Raw genomic sequence first — 23,290 nt, forward strand, 5'->3', positions numbered from 1 at the left:
TTTATTAGGAGATCGTCCAAGTACGGGATAATTAAAACTCCCTTTTTTCGAAGGAGTATCATCATTTCCGCCATAACCTTGGTAAATACCCTCGGTGCCGTGGACAGTCCAAACGGCAGCGTCTGGAATTGGTAATGGCAATCCTGTACCACAAATCTGAGGTACTCCTGGTGAGGATGGTAAATGGGGACATGCAAGTAAGCATCCTTGATGTCCAGGGATACCATGTAATCCCCCTCGTCCAGGCTTGCAATAACCGCCCTGAGCGATTCCATCTTGAACTTGAATTTTTTTATGTATGTGTTCAAGGATTTCAAATTTAAAATGGGTCTCACCGAACCGTCCGGTTTCGGCACCACAAAAAGTGTGGAATAGTAACCCCGGCCTTGTTGAAGTAGGGGTACCTTGATTATCACCTGCTGGGAATACAGCTTGTGAATTGCCGCTAGCACCGCCTCCCTGTCTGAGGGAGCAATCGGCAAGGCAGATTTTAGGAACCGGTGGGGTGGAGACGCCTCGAATTCCAGTTTGTAAACCTGAGATACTATTTGAAGGATCCAGGGATCCACCTGTGAGCGAGCCCACTGATCGCTGAAATTCTTGAGGCGGCCCCCCACCGTACCTGGCTCCGCCTGTGGAGCCCCACCGTCATGCGGCGGACTTGGAAGAAGAAGCGGGGGAGGACTTTTGCTCCTGGGAACCTGCTGTTTGTTGCAGCCTTTTTCCCCTACCTCTGCCTCTGGACAGAAAAGACCCGCCTTTTCCACGCTTGTTTTTCTGGGTCCGAAAGGACTGAACCTGATAAAACGGCGCCTTCTTAGGCTGTGAGGGGATATGGGGTAAAAATGCTGACTTCCCAGACGTTGCTGTGGAAACTAGGTCCGAGAGACCATCCCCAAATAATTCCTCACCCTTATAAGGCAAAACTTCCATGTGCCTTTTAGAATCTGCATCTCCTGTCCACTGGCGAGTCCATAAGCCTCTCCTAGCAGAAATGGACAATGCACTTACTTTAGATGCCAGCCGGCAGATTTCCCTCTGTGCATCTCTCATATATAAGACTGAGTCTTTGATATGGTCTATGGTTAGCAGGATCGTGTCTCTGTCTAGTGTGTCAATATTTTCTGACAGTTTTTCTGACCACGCAGCGGCAGCACTGCACATCCATGCTGACGCAATAGCTGGCCTAAGTATAATGCCTGAGTGTGTGTATACAGACTTCAGGATCGCTTCCTGCTTTCTATCAGCAGGTTCCTTGAGGGCGGCCGTATCCGGAGACGGTAGTGCCACCTTTTTAGACAAACGTGTGAGCGCTTTATCCACCCTAGGAGGTGTTTCCCAACGTGACCTATCCTCTGGCGGGAAAGGGAACGCCATTAGTACCTTCTTAGGAATTACCAATTTTTTATCAGGGAAAGCCCACGCTTCTTCACACACTTCATTTAATTCATCTGATGGGGGAAAAACTACGGGTAGTTTTTTCTCCCCAAACATAATACCCTTCTTAGTGGTACCTGTATTTATATCAGAAATGTGTAACACCTCTTTCATTGCCTCAATCATGCAGTGAATGGCCTTAGCGGGCATCAGGTTAGACTCATCGTCGTCGACACTGGTGTCAGTATCAGTGTCGACATCTGGGTCTGCGGTCTGAGGTAGCGGGCGTTTTAGAGCCCCTGATGACCTGTGAGACGCCTGGACAGGCACGAGCTGAGAAGTCGGCTGTCCCACATTTGGCATGTCGTCAAATTTCTTATGTAAGGAGTCTATACGTGCACTCATTTCTTTCCATAAGCTCATCCACTCAGGTGTCTGCCCCGCAGGGGGTGACATCCCTTCTAAAGGCATCTGCTCCGTCTCCACATCATTATCCTCATCAAACATGTCGACACAGCCGTACCGACACACCGCACACACACAGGGAATGCTCCAACAGAGGACAGGACCCACAAAAGCCCTTTGGGGGGACAGAGTGAGAGTATGCCAGCACACACCAGAGCGCTATATAATGCAGGGACTAACTGAGTTATGTCCCCTATAGCTGCTTTTTCTATATAAATGTATACTGCGCCTAAATTTAGTGCCCCCCCCTCTCTTTTTTACCCTTTTCTGTAGTGTAGACTGCAGGGGAGAGCCAGGGAGCTTCCTTCCAGCGGAGCTGTGAGGGAAAAATGGCGCCAGTGTGCTGAAGGAGATAGCTCCGCCCCTTTTCCGCTGACTATTCTCCCGCTTTTTCCTATATTCTGGCAGGGGTATTTTCCACATATATAGCCTCTGGGGCTATATATTGTGGTATTTTTGCCAGCCAAGGTGTTATTATTGCTTCTCAGGGCGCCCCCCCCCCAGCGCCCTGCACCCTCAGTGACCGGAGTGTGAAGTGTGTGTGAGGAGCAATGGCGCACAGCTGCAGTGCTGTGCGCTACCTTGGTGAAGACTGATGTCTTCTGCCGCCGATTTTCCGGACCTCTTCTTGCTTCTGGCTCTGTAAGGGGGACGGCGGCGCGGCTCCGGGACCGAACACCAAGGCTGGGCCTGCAGTCGATCCCTCTGGAGCTAATGGTGTCCAGTAGCCTAAGAAGCCCAAGCTGGCTGCAAGCAGGCAGGTTCGCTTCTTCTCCCCTTAGTCCCTCGCTGCAGTGAGCCTGTTGCCAGCAGGTCTCACTGAAAATAAAAAACCTAATTTCTATACTTTCTTTCTAAAGGCTCAGGAGAGCCCCTAGTGTGCATCCAACCTCGGCCGGGCACAAAATCTAACTGAGGCTTGGAGGAGGGTTATAGTGGGAGGAGCCAGTGCACACCAGGTAGTCATAAATCTTTCTAGAGTGCCCAGCCTCCTTCGGAGCCCGCTATTCCCCATGGTCCTTACGGAGTTCCCAGCATCCACTAGGACGTCAGAGAAATATATTTTACACACACACATATATTATATATATATATATATATATATATATATATATATATATATATATATATATATATATATATATATATATTAGAGATGAGCGGGTTCGGTTTCTCTGAAACCGAACCCGCACGAACTTCATGTTTTTTTCACGGGTCCGAGCAGACTCGGATCCTCCCGCCTTGCTCGGTTAACCCGAGCGCGCCCGAACGTCATCATGACGCTGTCGGATTCTCGCGAGACTCGGATTCTATATAAGGAGCCGCGCGTCGCCGCCATTTTCACACGTGCATTGAGATTGATAGGGAGAGGACGTGGCTGGCGTCCTCTCCATTAGAAATTAGATTAGAAGAGAGAGAGAGATTGTGCAGAGTCAGACAGAGTTTACCACAGTGACCAGTGCAGTTGTTGTTAGTTAACTTTTATTTATTTTAATATAATATATCCGTTCTCTGCTATATCCGTTCTCTGCCTGAAAAAAAACGATACACAGCAGCAGCCAGTCACACAGTGTGACTCAGTCTGTGTGCACTCAGCTCAGCCCAGTGTGCTGCACATCAATGTATAAAAGGCAAAGCTTATAATAATTGTGGGGGAGACTGGGGAGCACTGCAGGTTGTTATAGCAGGAGCCCCCAGGAGTACATAATATTATATTAATTTAAAATTAAACAGTGCACACTTTTGCTGCAGGAGTGCCACTGCCAGTGTGACTAGTGGTGACCAGTGCCTGACCACCAGTATAGTAGTATATTGTTGTATGTATTGTATACTATCTCTTTATCAACCAGTCTATATTAGCAGCAGACACAGTACAGTGCGGTAGTTCACGGCTGTGGCTACCTCTGTGTCGGCAGTCGGAACTCGGCAGGCAGTCCGTCCATCCATAATTGTATTACAATATATACCACCTAACCGTGGTATTTTTTTTTCTTTCTTTATACCGTCGTCATAGTGTCATACTAGTTGTTACGAGTATACTACTATCTCTTTATCAACCAGTGTACAGTGCGGTAGTTCACGGCTGTGGCTACCTCTGTGTCGGCAGTCGGCAGGCAGTCCGTCCATCCATAATTGTATTATTATTATAATATATACCACCTAACCGTGGTTTTTTTATACCACCTAACCGTGGCAGTCCGTCCATAATTGTATACTAGTATCCAATCCATCCATCTCCATTGTTTACCTGAGGTGCCTTTTAGTTCTGCCTATAAAATATGGAGAACAAAAAAGTTGAGGTTCCAAAATTAGGGAAAGATCAAGATCCACTTCCACCTCGTGCTGAAGCTGCTGCCACTAGTCATGGCCGAGACGATGAAATGCCAGCAACGTCGTCTGCCAAGGCCGATGCCCAATGTCATAGTACAGAGCATGTCAAATCCAAAACACCAAATATCAGAAAAAAAAGGACTCCAAAACCTAAAATAAAATTGTCGGAGGAGAAGCGTAAACTTGCCAATATGCCATTTACCACACGGAGTGGCAAGGAACGGCTGAGGCCCTGGCCTATGTTCATGGCTAGTGGTTCAGCTTCACATGAGGATGGAAGCACTCAGCCTCTCGCTAGAAAACTGAAAAGACTCAAGCTGGCAAAAGCACCGCAAAGAACTGTGCGTTCTTTGAAATCCCAAATCCACAAGGAGAGTCCAATTGTGTCGTTTGCGATGCCTGACCTTCCCAACACTGGACGTGAAGAGCATGCGCCTTCCACTATTTGCATGCCCCCTGCAAGTGCTGGAAGGAGCACCCGCAGTCCAGTTCCTGATAGTCAGATTGAAGATGTCAGTGTTGAAGTACACCAGGATGAGGAGGATATGGGTGTTGCTGGCGCTGGGGAGGAAATTGACCAGGAGGATTCTGATGGTGAGGTGGTTTGTTTAAGTCAGGCACCCGGGGAGACACCTGTTGTCCGTGGGAGGAATATGGCCGTTGACATGCCAGGTGAAAATACCAAAAAAATCAGCTCTTCGGTGTGGAGGTATTTCACCACAAATGCGGACAACAGGTGTCAAGCCGTGTGTTCCCTTTGTCAAGCTGTAATAAGTAGGGGTAAGGACGTTAACCACCTCGGAACATCCTCCCTTATACGTCACCTGCAGCGCATTCATAATAAGTCAGTGACAAGTTCAAAAACTTTGGGTGACAGCGGAAGCAGTCCACTGACCAGTAAATCCCTTCCTCTTGTAACCAAGCTCACGCAAACCACCCCACCAACTCCCTTAGTGTCAATTTCCTCCTTCCCCAGGAATGCCAATAGTCCTGCAGGCCATGTCACTGGCAAGTCTGACGAGTCCTCTCCTGCCTGGGATTCCTCCGATGCATCCTTGCGTGTAACGCCTACTGCTGCTGGCGCTGCTGTTGTTGCCGCTGGGAGTCGATGGTCATCCCAGAGGGGAAGTCTTAAGCCCACTTGTACTACTTCCAGTAAGCAATTGACTGTTCAACAGTCCTTTGCGAGGAAGATGAAATATCACAGCAGTCATCCTACTGCAAAGCGGATAACTGAGTCCTTGACAACTATGTTGGTGTTAGACGTGCGTCCGGTATCCGCCGTTAGTTCACAGGGAACTAGACAATTTATTGAGGCAGTGTGCCCCCGTTACCAAATACCATCTAGGTTCCACTTCTCTAGGCAGGCGATACCGAGAATGTACACGGACATCAGAAAAAGACTCACCAGTGTCCTAAAAAATGCAGTTGTACCCAATGTCCACTTAACCACGGACATGTGGACAAGTGGAGCAGGGCAGGGTCAGGACTATATGACTGTGACAGCCCACTGGGTAGATGTATGGACTCCCGCCGCAAGAACAGCAGCGGCGGCACCAGTAGCAGCATCTCGCAAACGCCAACTCTTTCCTAGGCAGGCTACGCTTTGTATCACCGCTTTCCAGAATACGCACACAGCTGAAAACCTCTTACGGCAACTGAGGAAGATCATCGCGGAATGGCTTACCCCAATTGGACTCTCCTGTGGATTTGTGGCATCGGACAACGCCAGCAATATTGTGTGTGCATTAAATATGGGCAAATTCCAGCACGTCCCATGTTTTGCTCATACCTTGAATTTGGTGGTGCAGAATTTTTTAAAAAACGACAGGGGCGTGCAAGAGATGCTGTCGGTGGCCAGAAAAATTGCGGGACACTTTCGGCGTACAGGCACCACGTACAGAAGACTGGAGCACCACCAAAAACTACTGAACCTGCCCTGCCATCATCTGAAGCAAGAAGTGGTAACGAGGTGGAATTCAACCCTCTATATGCTTCAGAGGTTGGAGGAGCAGCAAAAGGCCATTCAAGCCTATACAATTGAGCACGATATAGGAGATGGAATGCACCTGTCTCAAGTGCAGTGGAGAATGATTTCAACGTTGTGCAAGGTTCTGATGCCCTTTGAACTTGCCACACGTGAAGTCAGTTCAGAGCGATTCCGCTAGGCATGTGGGACTTGTGGATGCAGCCCTTAATTCGCTTAACAAGGATTCACGGGTGGTCAATCTGTTGAAATCAGAGCACTACATTTTGGCCACCGTGCTCGATCCTAGATTTAAAGCCTACCTTGGATCTCTCTTTCCGGCAGACACAGGTCTGCTGGGGTTGAAAGACCTGCTGGTGACAAAATTGTCAAGTCAAGCGGAACGCGACCTGTCAACATCTCCTCCTTCACATTCTCCCGCAACTGGGGGTGCGAGGAAAAGGCTCAGAATTCCGAGCCCACCCGCTGGCGGTGATGCAGGGCAGTCTGGAGCGACTGCTGATGCTGACATCTGGTCCGGACTGAAGGACCTGACAACGATTACGGACATGTCGTCTACTGTCACTGCATATGATTCTCTCAACATTGATAGAATGGTGGAGGATTATATGAGTGACCGCATCCAAGTAGGCACGTCACACAGTCCGTACTTATACTGGCAGGAAAAAGAGGCAATTTGGAGGCCCTTGCACAAACTGGCTTTATTCTACCTAAGTTGCCCTCCCACAAGTGTGTACTCCGAAAGAGTGTTTAGTGCCGCCGCTCACCTTGTCAGCAATCGGCGTACGAGGTTACATCCAGAAAATGTGGAGAAGATGATGTTCATTAAAATGAATTATAATCAATTCCTCCGCGGAGACATTGACCAGCAGCAATTGCCTCCACAAAGTACACAGGGAGCTGAGATGGTGGATTCCAGTGGGGACGAATTGATAATCTGTGAGGAGGGGGATGTACACGGTGATATATCGGAGGGTGAAGATGAGGTGGACATCTTGCCTCTGTAGAGCCAGTTTGTGCAAGGAGAGATTAATTGCTTCTTTTTTGGGGGGGGGTCCAAACCAACCCGTCATATCAGTCACAGTCGTGTGGCAGACCCTGTCACTGAAATGATGGGTTGGTTAAAGTGTGCATGTCCTGTTTTGTTTATACAACATAAGGGTGGGTGGGAGGGCCCAAGGATAATTCCATCTTGCACCTCTTTTTTCTTTTCTTTTTCTTTGCATCATGTGCTGATTGGGGAGGGTTTTTTGGAAGGGACATCCTGCGTGACACTGCAGTGCCACTCCTAGATGGGCCCGGTGTTTGTGTCGGCCACTAGGGTCGCTAATCTTACTCACACAGCTACCTCATTGCGCCTCTTTTTTTCTTTGCGTCATGTGCTGTTTGGGGAGGGTTTTTTGGAAGGGACATCCTGCGTGACACTGCAGTGCCACTCCTAGATGTGCCCGGTGTTTGTGTCGGCCACTAGGGTCGCTAATCTTACTCACACAGTCAGCTACCTCATTGCGCCTCTTTTTTTCTTTGCGTCATGTGCTGTTTGGGGAGGGTTTTTTGGAAGGGCCATCCTGCGTGACACTGCAGTGCCACTCCTAGATGGGCCCGGTGTTTGTGTCGGCCACTAGGGTCGCTAATCTTACTCACACAGCTACCTCATTGCGCCTCTTTTTTTCTTTGCGTCATGTGCTGTTTGGGGAGGGTTTTTTGGAAGGGACATCCTGCGTGACACTGCAGTGCCACTCCTAGATGGGCCCGGTGTTTGTGTCGGCCACTAGGGTCGCTTATCTTTCTCACACAGCTACCTCATTGCGCCTCTTTTTTTCTTTGCGTCATGTGCTGTTTGGGGAGGGTTTTTTGGAAGGGACATCCTGCGTGACACTGCAGTGCCACTCCTAGATGGGCCCGGTGTTTGTGTCGGCCACTAGGGTCGCTTATCTTTCTCACACAGTCAGCTACCTCATTGCGCCTCTTTTTTTCTTTGCGTCATGTGCTGTTTGGGGAGGGTTTTTTGGAAGGGACATCCTGCGTGACACTGCAGTGCCACTCCTAGATGGGCCCGGTGTTTGTGTCGGCCACTAGGGTCGCTTATCTTACTCACACAGCGACCTCGGTGCAAATTTTAGGACTAAAAATAATATTGTGAGGTGTGATGTGTTCAGAATAGGCTGAAAATGAGTGTAAATTATGTTTTTTGAGGTTAATAATACTTTGGGATCAAAATTACCCCCAAATTCTATGATTTAAGCTGTTTTTTAGGGTTTTTTGAAAAAAACACCCGAATCCAAAACACACCCGAATCCGACAAAAATAATTCGGTGAGGTTTTGCCAAAACGCGTTCGAACCCAAAACACGGCCGCGGAACCGAACCCAAAACCAAAACACAAAACCCGAAAAATTTCAGGCGCTCATCTCTAATATATATATATATATATATATATATATATATATATATATATATATATATATATATATATAATTATTATTCTTTTATTCCTCCCCAGTCTGAAACTTAATACAGTTATATAGAATTTATCAATATAATTTAGAATGCCAAAGAATGGAGATGCTATTCCTGAAAAGCGTTTATCCAGTTGCACTGCATAATAGGATAAATATATAATAGACACTTCATTATGAAACATTTATTTTATTCCGGCTGAAAATAACCAACAAGTGAAATAATATTAGCAACTATATTAATGACAACGAAAGCATGAGAAAAATAAAAGATTAAAGCTTACACTTATAACCATTCCGCTATCATGCTAATCAGATTAAAATCTAAATGATTCATCTCCTATTGTAATTAGAGAGTTACAATTTTAAATGTAGCTAGTTTCATGTTTATAGATGCAGCAATATATTGTTCTCTTTATTCCTGCTGTATACTATATACTAGTAAAGAATCGTGTTGCAAGACCTCTACCAGATGAAAATGTATTGCGCGATTATGTTCTAAGAGATAGAGGGGCTATTGAGAGGTGCAGTCTACAGCTTGGGCACTCACCTCTCTCTAGCCAGCAGCGCTAAAGGTGGGTACACACTGATAGATATTGATCGGCAGATATATCTATGGACGGATCGGGCAGTGTGTTGAGCATACACACTGCCCGATCCGTCAGGGACCGACGTCATGAACGTCAGCTGTCAATCACCGTCGGCTGCGGCAGCATGTGTACGGGCGGTCGGCCGACCGCCCGTACACACACAGCGACGCGCCAATATATCGGTAGATATATTGGCCGTCAGCTGTGCTGTAGGACCGACGTGATACGTCTGTGAATGACGGAGTTCACAGACATATCACCCGTACACACTGGCCGACGGACCCGCGATATATCGGCCGTTCAAGAGAACGGCCGATATATCGGCCAGTGTGTACCCACCTTTAGTCAGTGTCAGGCTATGGACACTAGTAGACTCTAGAGTGGTGCTAGACTGTACTAAGCATGTGCATAACTTCAGTAAACGGTGCAGTGGAAATTTTCCCGGTGGTTCACTTACTGCGCATGTGCAACACTACGGGAAAATAGCCACTGCACCATTTTCCCCCTGATTTTGCGGGGCTGCCGTAGCAGGTGCTGGACTCCGGAGAGGCGATTACTAAAGAAGTGGGTGTAGGGTGTGCAGTGGTTGTTTTTTTTCTATAGTTATCACCATGGAATTTTACATTTTTTTTTATTATTTTTGATGTCGTTTTTTCACCAGGAATCAAATTAGTTTTGACTGATTAATAATTAGGTATTATTTTAAGAATGTATATACTAATTTTGTCAAAAACGCACTACATAAATATAATTACTACTACTACTACTACTACTACTACTATGGGGCAGTGCAATTAGAAAACCACTTTCTTTTTTCGTGTTATGTATGGTTTGATTAAGCTACACCACCACAAATAAGGGGCTCAATTCAATTCTAAGAGAGTTTAATAGCATCAGGAATTAGCTCCCGTGGCTATTCAATACAGTGCAATGGTAAGTTGGAGAATGCCCGTTCTCCCGGACTAAACAGAGTGTTTTGTCGGGAGAACAGGCATTATCAGACTTAAGTGCCTGGCGCGATGCTGTTTCCGCCGGCTAAGGGCAGAAATCAGCATTGCACCAGCACTTTTGTCGGCGGTACGAGAGGAACTCCCATCATTGGGTGCCATAGGGCGCTGTATTGCATAGCCCCGGGAGCTAATTCCCGGTGCTATTCAAATCTCTTAGAATTGAATTGAGCCCGTTTTTTGTAGATATTCGCAAAAATACAATTTAGCAATAACTATCGGCAATATAGTTTAACTGTGAAAACGTTGGCATCACCTCTGAATCAGGCCCTAACCTGTGCTTGTGTGGGCTGGGCTAGTGCCGCCAAGTTATTACATACTAATAAAAACAGGTTTGTTTGGTTTTTTTTGTTTAAAGAGAAAAAAAAAAAAGTATTATCTTTTCAATATCTAATACTGCGTGACCTCTTAACTGGTAGGAGCACTTGACTTCATCAAGGCGTAGCAGCAGTGTATTGTACATTGCTTGGTAGCACACCACAATACACAGCACAGTGACACACTTTGTCATATAACAACCTGTTCTCATTGTATTAATTGGAAAACTGAGGTCCTAGGATGCACACACCTAAAAGGAAGTACATAAACCTCTTGTAATAGCGTTTAGTGACACAGGGAATGGACAGTTTAGATTAAAAAGTTTGGTCAGCACGGATGGTGTAATGGTTAGCATTACTGCCTCATAACACTGAGGTCATGGATTCGATTACCACCACTGCCCTAACTGTGTGGAGTTTGTATATTCTCTCTCCATGCTTGCATGGGTTTCCTCCAGGTGCTCCAGTTTCCTCCCACAACCCCAAAAATATACTGGTAGGTTAATAGGCTCTCAACAAAAATGAACCCTAGTAGTAAGAGTGTGTACAGTACGTACATGCGCAGACCAGCAGGCCAAGCAGTTGTTATCTGCTGTCAAAATCCTGTTTCTTTGTAATGTAATATATTTCATATTACATTACAAAGACAGGGAATAACGATCCTGCAGCCCGCTGACGTGTCACTGTGCTGTACATACGTACAGTATGCGGAAATTAGCTTTTAAGAGTGTGAACTGCAAGTTTACACAGGATCCTGGATGATGACATGGGATTACCCTGACTAGCAGAATCTCACTGAGGTTGTTCTGATTTCAGAAGGTCACATACTTTCAGACTACATCAGGGGTATAAAACATGCAGCCCTTCAGCTGCTGTTGATCTACATATACCAGCATGCCCTGCCACAGTTTTAGTATTCCCTAATAGGAAACCGGGACTGTATGTTGAATACCTCTGATCTCCAGGATGCCTCCGCCAATAGTTCATTTACATTTTTTTTACCAAGGTAGAGTAGCAGGAAGCACAGGATACGTCCCTGCCTGCTGGCTCACATGTTTCCATCTGGATTTCTGTGGTGCGAGTTAATAACTGTGCGCTATAAATAGGTTTAACTATTGTTTTGACTTAATATTGCACTAGGGATGCACTTTAAAGGCCTCCGTGGACTTTTTATACCTAAAATACCAGACTTCTTGTCAGAAACAGAGAGGCAATCTCAGCATCTGACGTCACTTCTGAGCGTTCTTCTCAGTCGGCAGGTACTAGGAAAGGGTGTGTGAGGCATCACCATGAATGCTGCCTTTGTTTATTAGTTAGCAGGCTCCTATACGGCAACAGGAGGGGAGGTTTGGGCCAGGACAAGGGATATACACACCACCAGAAGTCATCATCACCTGACCACCAGACACCACCGGAGCTGCTGGACCAGACCACCATCACCATTAGACCATCAGGGACGTTTTGTCGACATTCTAATCATGTTGACATTTTATCAGTGTTGATATGATGAATGCGAACGCAGTCAATGTTGACATGACAAGCATGTGGGCATTACAACTACGCTGACATTATGGTGTCGACAAAACGTGCCACACTCCTTTTAGCATGTACATTTTTCGTTACGTTCTAAATCTAATATAATAATATAATCTTAAAGTATGTTAGAGATTTTTGCTCAGCCATAATCCAGTACAGTTTATGATATCCCAGAAAAATGGCTACAGTATTAAGTACTGCCACTACGTATGTACCATTTTCTGGAACTCTGCCTTAAAGCTAGTGCCGTCTTCCGATGGCATTAGGTCAAAGTACCCTACGAGCTACTATAGGACATTTTTTTTTTTTTTTTTAGAAAAGGATTCCACCCTCCGCGCCGACCCTTCCTGATGCATGAGACTGCTACACATGCGCATTACACTCACCGGGTCGGAGCCTGGAAGTAAAGTAACAGCGGTAGCAATTACATCTTCTAACCAGCCTTTCTTGTAAGCTCTGTCCCGGCACATGATAAACATGACTATGGGTGTTATTATAACATCACAACCACATTAGAAATGTTGGATGTGATAAATATGCCGCTCAGAGACACTAAAGGGAAAGCTACACATGGAGAGATCCGTGCTTAAATTCTAAGCAATCTGATATAGAAATTAAGCACGGATCTCTCCGTGTGTAAAGTGCGCGGAAACAGCAATGCGCGGTCCCGCGCGTCGCTATAGCCAGCTCTAGATTTGGCATGCATGCCTGTCAAATCTAGTGCGATTGCTCATTTCACCGCTGGGTGAAATGAGCGCCCCCCTCGCTCAGCACACATCATGCTGAGTGGAGGGAGAGATGTGTGCTGAGCCGTCCATGTGTACAGGGCTTAAGGCCTCCACATACATATGGGCAGATGTATTAAGCCTGGAGAAGTGATAAAGCAGTGATAAGTGCAAGGTGATAACACACCATCCAGTCAGCTCCTGTCAATTTACATATTGGAACTGATTGGCTGGTGCATTATCACCTTGCACTTCTCGCTGCTTTATCACTTCTCCAGGATCAATACATCTACCTCTATATGCCATGGTGTATATGCAATTCCGGCCAAATTGCGGCACTTTTTTAGCCGTTTTTAAATTCGACACAATTCGACCGTCGAATTCCGGTAGGTGGGTGCCGGAATTCGACATATTCAATAAAAAACGCATTAGACAGTCCCGCTGTCGAAAAACGGCCAAATTGACGGATTTTGATTCGATTTTTACAAATGTGAAAAAAAACAGAAAAAAATTTGCGTGGGGTCCCCCCTCCAAAGCATAACCAGCCTCGGTCTCTTTGAACCGGTCCTGGTTGCCAAAATACGGGTAAAAAAATTACAGGGGATCCCCCATATTTTAACAACCAGCACCGGGCTCTGCGCCTGGTGCAAAAAATACGGGGGACAAAAAGAGTAGGGGTTCCCCGTATTTTTTGTACGAGCACCGGGCTCCACTAGATGGACAGATAATGCCACAGCCGGGGGACACTTTTATACCGCTCCCTGCGGCCGTGGCATTAAATACCCAACTAGTCACCCATGGCCGGGGTACCCTGGAGGAGTGGGGACACCTTCAATCAAGGGGTCCCCCCCCCAGCCACCCAAGGGCCAGGGGTGAAGCCCGAGGCTGTACCCCCATCCAAGGGCTGCGGATGGGGGGCTGATAGCCATGTGTAAAAATGAAAGAATATTGGTTTTTGCAAAAGAACTACAAGTCCCAGCAAGCCTCCCCAGCAAGCTGGTACTTGGAGAACCACAAGTACCAGCATGCGGGTGGGAAACGGGCCCGCTGGTACCTGTAGTTCTTCTGCAAAAAAATACCCAAATAAAAACAGGACACGCACACCGTGAAAATAGAACTTTATTTCACACATGCCGACACATACATACTTACCTATGTTGACACGCCGACTGCCACGTCTCCAATGTCGACGAATCCGGGGTACCTGAAAATAAACTTAATACTCACCTAAATCCAGTGTCCTGTGATATTTGTAATCCACGTACTTGGCAAAACCAAAAAACGCATTTACCCGATCCACACGGACTGAAAGGTGTCCCATGTTTACACATGGGACCCCTTTCCCCGAATGCAGAGACCCCCCGTGACTGCTGTCACAGAAGGTCCCTTCAGCCAATCAGGGAGCGCCACGTCGTGGCACTCTCCTGATTGGCTGTATGCGCGTCGGAGCTGTCAGACGCGCATCGCACAGCTCCCTCCATTATCTTCAATGGTGGGAACTTTGCGGTCAGCGGTGAGGTCACCCGCGGTCAGCGGCTGACCGCGGGTAACCCCACCGCTGACCGCAAAGTTCCCACCATTGAAACTAATGGAGGGAGCTGTACGATACGCTGCCAGCTCAGACGCGCAAAGCCAATCAGGAGAGTGCCACGAAGTGGCGCTTCCTGATTGGCTGAAGGGACCTTCTGTGACAGTACTCACAGGGGGTCTCTGCATTCGGGGAAAGGGGTCCCATGTGTAAACATGGGACCCCTTTCAGTCCGTCTGGTTCGGGTATGCGTTTTTTTGTTTTGCCAAGTACGTGGATTACAATAAAATGAACCGGACACTGGATCAGGTGAGTATAATTTTATTTTCAGGTACCCCGGACGTCGACATTGGAGACGTGGCCAGAGTCGGCGTGTCAACATAGGTAAGTATGTGTGTCGGCATGTATGTAATAAAGTAATACTTTCACGGTGTCTGTGTCCTGTTTTTATTTGGGTATTTTTTTGCAGTAGAACTACAGGTACCAGCGGGCCCGTTTTACCCCTACATGCTGGTGCTTGTGGTTCTCCAAGTACCAGCTTGCGGGGGAGGCTTGCTGGGACTTGTAGTTCTGCTGCAAAAAACAATATTCTTTCATTTCACAAAAGGCTATCAGCCTCCCATCCGCAGCCCATGGATGGGGGGGGGGGGGGGACAGCCTCGGGCTTCACCCCTGGCCCTTGGGTGGCTGGAGGGGGGGGGACCCCATGATTGAATGGGTCCCCACTCCTCCAGGGTACCCCGGCCAGGGGTGACTAGTTGCGGTTTTAATGGCACGGCCGCAGGGACCGATATCAAAGTGTCCCCCGGCTGTGGCATTATCTTCCCAGCTAGTGGAGCCCGGTGCTGGTTCCAAAGATACGGGGGACCCCTATGCTTTTTTTCCCCCGTATTTTTGGCACCAGGACCGGATGCAGAGCCCAGTGCTGGTTCTAAAAATACGGGGGATCCCCTGTCATTTTTTCCCCCGTATTTTTACAACCAGGCCCGGCTCAAAGAGCCCGAGGCTGGTTATGCTTAGGAGGGGGGACCACACGCATATTTTTTTTTTCTGATTTTTAACCCATTCCATAAAAAAAATATATATATACATTTTTAAAAATATATAAAAAATACTTGTGCCTCCTAAATAGACAAACCAAGTACCTAATCCCTTCTAATATAAATAGATATGCTATTACCAATAAAAAAAACACAAAAAAACATGTTTTAAATTTTTTTTTATTAGATTCCGCCAGCAAAGTGAGGCGGATTGAAAATGACGAATTTACTGTCTAAAAGCACTGTTGTCGAATTTACAAACTTCAATTGAATATACTTTTGTCGAAATGTCGCATTTGTACCATTGCAGAAATGTCGAATTTGTCAAATGTCGAATTTCAAAAAGTCGAATTTTGAAAGTCCGTTTTTTTGACGAAAAGTACTGAATTGCATTGTCGATTTTTTTCTTTGGCGAAAATGTCCCGTTTTTCGACATTTTCGGGAATTCAACCGCAATTTCATATACCCCGTGGAGTTTTATGCCCACCACACCTCTGACACAAGAAAAAGGGTCAGCTATACAATAAACGGTCAGAGTTCTACTTTTACACCTTTCTGAGCTTTATTTATTGGTATATAGATAAAAGAAAAAATATATATATTTACAGAACTAACAGGCTCTAAATCCTATCACAATTTTCCCAGTTCAGGAAGCAGTCAACCTCCATGATGAAAGTGGCAGCGTCCGTTCTGTACTATCGGTGGAGTGTGACAATTATTCCTTATGGAACACATGCAGGGCTGCGTTCTTCATTAAGTCTATTAGTCTGTCCAAGAAGACACTCTAGCTGTGCGTGCCCTTCAATCATGCTTAGTGGCTCTGTACTGCTGTCTGGCTGTATTGATCACAGCAATAACAACAAATAGAAACACAGATCTCTCAAGGAACCACCTGAGCTATTTTACAACACAGCGCTGTTCAGTCAGACATGGGTCAGGTAGCAAAATCCTTCTGCAAATCACAGTGACCACAGAAATATCAGATGACTAATAAACCCCTGATAAACATGTGAAACTAGACCAATATGTCTTAAGTGCCAGCTCTAAATGATTTTATATAAAATAACATAATGATATTATTAAAAAAAAGTCATACAGATCACCACATTCTTATAAGGCAAGAAAAATATTAAAAATATCCAATATGCATAACCACTGCAAAAGGAGAGATACCCATTTTCATGAACAAATGGCACTTCATGACACAGATAACATATAAAGCTTTCCAATAATATAACATTAAATTCCATCATGGATAGAGAAAGGCGCCCTATAAATCTAGGGCATATGTGACCATAGTTCAAATGATAAGACACATCACTGATACAACATGTGAAAATTATTAATGTAGAATTATAAGGGGGAATTCAATTAGACACGGGAGTTACAGTGGACTTTTAGCTCCTGGGTTAAGTGTCCTGAGCTATTCAGTTATATCCCTCAGTAAGCCCCATGGCTAACGCACGTAGTGTTGATTCTAGGACCAGGTACCTGTCACATCCTGTGCAGTTCCTCTTCCCTGCCTGGGGTGTCACTGCCTGATCTGGTGCTTCTAGCACACTCTGGTCTGTATAAGGTGCAGGGTGCTAGAATGAACATTACGCACAGTAAGGTATAGAGTCCGGGTAAAGTGCCCAGAGCTATGCAATTGCCGCTTGCAGTAAGCCCGAGGGTGCACTTAACATGGATTTCTGATAGCCCCTTCCAGAGGTGTGAACAGAAATCCCCGCCCAAGCCTTGGAGGTTGCCGCAGGTAATAACTGAACAGCTATGGGGTCTTAACCAGAGAGCTAAAAGCCGTGGTGAGTCCCACAATCAATTGAATTTCCCCATAGAGTCCATGTTGCTTCAAGCTATAAAGCAGAAAGTTTTGGAGAAAATGAAATAAGAAAACGTAACCTGTGTACACTGTAGCGTTTTACTAGTATTTCAGTTCTTAAGAAATATTAACCTAAAATGATACACACAGTATTTGAATGAACTGTCAAACCCAGGCCACATAGACATAACTAGATAGACGGGTGAATGTCTGCACACCTTTACTACCCAAGATAAATGACATCACTTCCCACTCGCACGTTCCGCAGATAAACCCACACTGGGCCAAACGTAACAGCCTGCGGCTTAGCAAAAGTGCTGATGTTTCAGCTATGTAGCTGCCAGGTTGGTTTTGCCTTTACAGAAACAAATTGCACCTTGTAAACATTGCGTCTAATTCGACAAAACACTGGCACTCTCTTCAGCCCACAGGCGGTTACATTTGGCCCTCTGTCTTAAATATGGTCCACAGTTCTGGCCAATTTGTACTGTAGTTAGATGCCCAGTCTCACTTGGGCATATAACAGCAGTGTCGTAAGATGCCCAGGTTAGTCTCGCCAACTTCTGCCCATCACCTCCACAGAAAAGATCATTCCTAGTGTCACACTAGGTACAGGTGCAGATCAGTGAGGAGGGCATATGTACATTTTGGATGATAACATTTTAGGCATGATGTATTGCTGCAGCTACTGTATATTGGGGCTAATTCAGACCTGATTGCTGCTGTGCGTTTTCGCACACCAGCGATCAGGTCTGAACTGTGCATGCGCCGGCGCAGACTGTCAATCAGGCAGAGGCGGTCGCTGGGCGGGAGGGGGCGGGCCGGCAGCGTTTGGCCGCCATTTAGGGGGTGCGGTCCGGGCAACACAGGTGTGCCCGAAACGTTGGGAGGGGCGGGCCGTGGCGGCTGCGTGATGAGTAGTTCCCTGCCAGCGTGCAGGAGCTGCGCTGGCTGGGAGCTACTTTTCCAGTACAAAAGCATCGCCGTTACTTGTGCGGGGAGGGGGGTGTCAGGCCTGACATGCGGGGTGGACTAGCCCTGTGCTAGGCGTCCCCCCACAGGTCTGAAGACTGATCGCGGATGTGCTACGATCTGGTCTGAATTAGGTCCATTGTGTTTTTCTTGTTGCTCATCCATGTGTCTCAAAAGTAGAGCCAATCTAGCAAAACCAATGTCACATTCGGAAAGCAGCACCACAAAGTTACTCTAAAATCGCTGTAATACGATTGCTAATAAAATGAGTGTTATTCTGGGTTATCACTGTGCCCCCATGTCTCTGTGGCCTAAGGGCTTCATGCATACACGCTACCATATTGTATGCACAGAAATAAAAGTGCATCTTCGCCCATATGCAGAGATGTATACATCTTTGCAGACAACCCACCATTATCAGTATGATTGGTGTACTACTCTTCATCACCTGATCAGGATACACTTACGACAGCCTACACTTGGTGCAAATTATGCATCTGGAAGCAGGAATAATTTTGCTTCCGTTCAACTATGCATAGCTCACAGTTCCATTGGCACATGCTCATGAAGCATTATGTGAGAAGGCCAGGTTACGACATCTCAGTTGCAAGTGGGCATGCGCTTGAAATGGGTACAGCTCTGCATAACCAGTAACTGCAGTTACAGAGCATGTGCAGTGCAAAACATGCAAGATACAATGCAGAAATTCACTGCTTCCCCCCCACTCCCCTCCACACACCTTGCTGTCACCTGTCCTGGTTGCTACCAGCTTATAAATAACCAGCCTTCCTGTTACAGTCACATGTTAGCTCAGTTCCACACACTGTTTTCACCTGTTCAGTGTACTCCTGTCTACGCATCTCATCACCATCATACACTGGTGTCTCCCAGATTTATTACAAGCTTTCCCACTATTACCTCAACCCCCATACAGATGTTACCCTTGCAGATTAATGTTGTCTCCTTCCTATTATTAATGTTAGCCACCATACCACTGTGACATATCACTCCAACTTCACATTCTACTGTCTCCTGCCATTCTACAGCAGTCTATCACACATACAGCTGTCACTTGTCTCCTGCCATGTGTCCCACACACTGTGGTCACTTGTCTCCTGTCCAACCTACAACTGTCTGCAACACTTAGTGTGTAGCTGCCGGCCCCATATGCAGCTGTCACTTGTCTGATCCACATACTGCTGTCATCCGTATCCACATAATGCTGTCACCCTGCACCCAAATACTGCTGTCACCATCTATCCACATACTGCTGTCATCCGTATCCACATAATGCTGTCACCTGTCACCCTGCACCCAAATACTGTTGTCACCCTTATTTCACATACTGCCGACACCTGTCATGTCACAAACACAGTGCTGGCACCCTGCATCCACATACTGTGCTGTCACCCTGCACCCACATACTGTACTGTCACCTTTCACCCTGCACCCACATACTGTGCTGTCACCCTGCACCCACATACTGTGCTGTCACCCTACACCTACATACTGTGCTGTCACCTGTCACCCTAAACCCGCATACTGTGCTGTCACCTGTCACCCTACACCCACATACTGTGCTGTCACCCGTCACTCTGCACCCACATACTGTGCTGTCACCTTGCACCCACATACTGTGCTGTCACCTTGCAGCCATATACTGTGCTGTCACCTTGCACCCGGGACCCACATACTGTGCTGTCACCTGTCACCTTGCACCCACATACTGTGCTGTCACCTTGCACCCACATACTGTGCTGTCACCTGTCACCCTGGACCCACATACTGTGCTGTCACCTGTCACCCTGGACCCACATACTGTGCTGTCACCTGTAACCCTGGACCCACATACTGTGCTGTCACCGGGGACCCACATACTGTGCTGTCACCTGTCACCCGAGACCCACATACTGTGCTGTCACCGGTCACCCTGCACCCACATACTGTGCTGTCACCTGTCACCCTCCACCCACACACTGTGCTGTCACCCGGGACCCACATACTCTGCAGTCACCCGGGACCCACATACTGTGCTGTCACCTGTCACCCTGGACCCACATACTGTGCTGTCACCTGTCCCCCTGGACCCACATACTGTGCTGTCACCTGTCCCCCTGGACCCACATACTGTGCTGTCACCTGTCACCCTGGACCCACATACTGTGCTGTCACCTGTCACCCTGGACCCACATACTGTGCTGTCACCCGGGACCCACATACTGTGCTGTCACCTGTCACCCTGGACCCACATACTGTGCTGTCACCTGTCCCCCTGGACCCACATACTGTGCTGTCACCTGTCCCCCTGGACCCACATACTGTGCTGTCACCTGTCACCCTGGACCCACATACTGTGCTGCCACCGGGGACCCACATACTGTGCTGTCACCCGGGACCCACATACTGTGCTGTCACCCGGGACCCACATACTGTGCTGTCACCTGTCACCTTGCACCCACATACTGTGCTGTTACCTTGCACCCACATACTGTGCTGTCACCTGTCACCCTGGACCCACATACTGTGCTGTCACCGGGGACCCACATACTGTGCTGTCACCTGTCACCCGGGACCCACATACTGTGCTGTCACCGGTCACCCTGCACCCACATACTGTGCTGTCACCTGTCACCCTCCACCCACACACTGTGCTGTCACCTGTCACCCGGGACCCACATACTCTGCAGTCACCCGGGACCCACATACTGTGCTGTCACCCGGGACCCACATACTGTGCTGTCACCCAGGACCCACATACTGTGCTGTCACCCAGGACCCACATACTGTGCTGTCACCTGTCCCCATGGACCCACATACTGTGCTGTCACCTGTCCCCCTGGACCCACATACTGTGCTGTCACCTGTCACCCTGGACCCACATACTGTGCTGTCACCTGTCACCCTGGACCCACATACTGTGCTGTCACCTGTCACCCTGGACCCACATACTGTGCTGTCACCTGTCACCCTGGACCCACATACTGTGCTGTCACCCGGGACCCACATACTGTGCTGTCACCTGTCACCCTGGACCCACATACTGTGCTGTCACCTGTCCCCCTGGACCCACATACTGTGCTGTCACCTGTCCCCCTGGACCCACATACTGTGCTGCCACCGGGGACCCACATACTGTGCTGTCACCTGTCACCCGGGACCCACATACTGTGCTGTCACCCTGCACCCACACACTGTGCTGTCACATGTCACCCGGGACCCACATACTGTGCTGTCACATGTCACCCGGGACCCACATACTGTGCTGTCACCCGGGACCCACATACTGTGCTGTCACCCGGGACCCACATACTGTGCTGTCACCCGGGACCCACATACTGTGCTGTCACCCGGGACCCACATACTGTGCTGTCACCTGTCACCCTGCACCCACACACTGTGCTGTCACATGTCACCCGGGACCCACATACTGTGCTGTCACATGTCACCCGGGACCCACATACTGTGCTGTCACCCGGGACCCACATACTGTGCTGTCACCCGGGACCCACATACTGTGCTGTCACCCGGGACCCACATACTGTGCTGTCACCCGGGACCCACATACTGTGCTGTCACCCGGGACCCACATACTGTGCTGTCACCCGGGACCCACATACTGTGCTGTCACCTGTCACCCTGCACCCACATACTGTGCGGTCACCTGTCACCCTGCACCCACATACTGTGCTGTCACCTATCACCCTACACCAACATACTGTACTGTCACCCAAACAACGCAGTCCACTGTACAGAGCAGCTGATGTCTCTCTTCACCCCTCCCCGTCACAGGAGTGCACAGTCTTCCTCCCCGGCACCCAGGCACTGCACCCATCAGCACAGTACCTACACACCGGTCACCCAGCTGCCTCTGCCCCTCCATGCCCTCAAGTTGGACCGTACCTTGGGGATCATGGTTACCTCCAGCCGGGCTGCCCGTCTATCCGCACAGCATTATACCGGTACGAGCAAACACTGGCCCTCGCCTGCTGCAGATCCGGACCCGCCTGGCCCCGTATATCCGCGGCCTCCGGTAGCTTTGCAGTCTGACCCACCCCTACCCTCCGGCCGCCTCCGGAAGAGCCGCCATGTTGTGTGTGGGCAAGCGGAGCAATATTATTAGGGACAGGCTGAGGCTGAGCTGCGGACTGGGCGGGGCTAGTGCTCTCTGGTTCCTCCCATTAGCGACACAATTAACCCACGCCCTGCCATTGTCCCTCCCTCATTACAATTTAGTAAGTCAGTAACACGGGAGGAGGAGACGGTGCCTGCTCCCTCATACACGGGACACGCCGCAGGTAACGCTGCTGCTTCCTATCGGTGGCCGGGGCGGTGCAGTAAGCCGAAGGTTACTGAGGCTACAGAGAGAGGAGGACGTAGTCAGTGGCTGCTCCCTAGCGATGGCCATCGGTGTGTTCGCCATCGATGGCGTAACTGAGTGACCACCGGCAGCTCTCATCATCCCTCAGTCACTGTAGACCGGTTACACCGTGTAATCACTCACATGTGTCACTTACTGTACAGCAGCTGCAGTATGTAATCTAGTGTTCACTCTAGGATTTTTTTAGGGCAGGGTGCTGATCACGGGGAGGGCACATTTTTAATTCGGGAGGGCACATTTTTCATTCGGGAGGGCACATTTTTCATTTAGAAGGGCAAAATTAGGTACATACTATAATGCTTGGTCCTCCCATTCTGAAAGGCCAAAGAATGGACAGTGCCCGGCGAAAAATTTAGGAGCGCTGTTTTTCATGGGGAAGGAGCACGGCCACATAATAGTGGCAATTCACATTACACCACAGAGTAGTGCAGCTAATACTCACTGCACCAGGTAGAACCTCCTATACACACTGCGACAGGTAGATCACGTTATACATATTGCGCCAGATAGAGCAAATTCTACACTTTGCGCCAGGCAGAGCACGTTATACACAATGCACCAGATACAGAGCACTAAGAAACATTACACCACGTAGAGAGCACTGAGAAACATTGCACCAGGTAGAGAGCACGTTATACACATTGCACCAGGTAGAGAGCACTGAAAAACATTGCACCAGGTAGAGAGCACGTTATACACATTGCACCAGGTAGAAAGCACTGATTAACATTGCACAAGGTAGAGAGCACATTATACGCAT

At 48.1% G+C, this 23,290-nt stretch overlaps 1 protein-coding gene across 2 annotated transcripts in view; it reads right to left on the minus strand.

The window, feature by feature from the left end:
• Positions 1-22,269, minus strand: part of SNX13 (sorting nexin 13) — a 266,302-nt gene extending 244,033 nt beyond the window's left edge. The window contains exon 1 of one of the 2 annotated variants that reach the window (XM_063921738.1): positions 22,053-22,269. In XM_063921738.1, the coding sequence (XP_063777808.1) occupies positions 22,053-22,064 (12 nt within the window). In that variant the 5' untranslated portion in view covers positions 22,065-22,269. The remainder of the gene's footprint in view (positions 1-22,052) is intronic. The other variant, XM_063921739.1, reaches the window with a different exon arrangement.
• Positions 22,270-23,290: the final 1,021 nt, after the last annotated feature.

The sequence above is a fragment of the Pseudophryne corroboree genome, chromosome 5 (genome assembly GCF_028390025.1).
Source record: "Pseudophryne corroboree isolate aPseCor3 chromosome 5, aPseCor3.hap2, whole genome shotgun sequence".
Lineage (NCBI taxonomy): Eukaryota > Metazoa > Chordata > Amphibia > Anura > Myobatrachidae > Pseudophryne > Pseudophryne corroboree.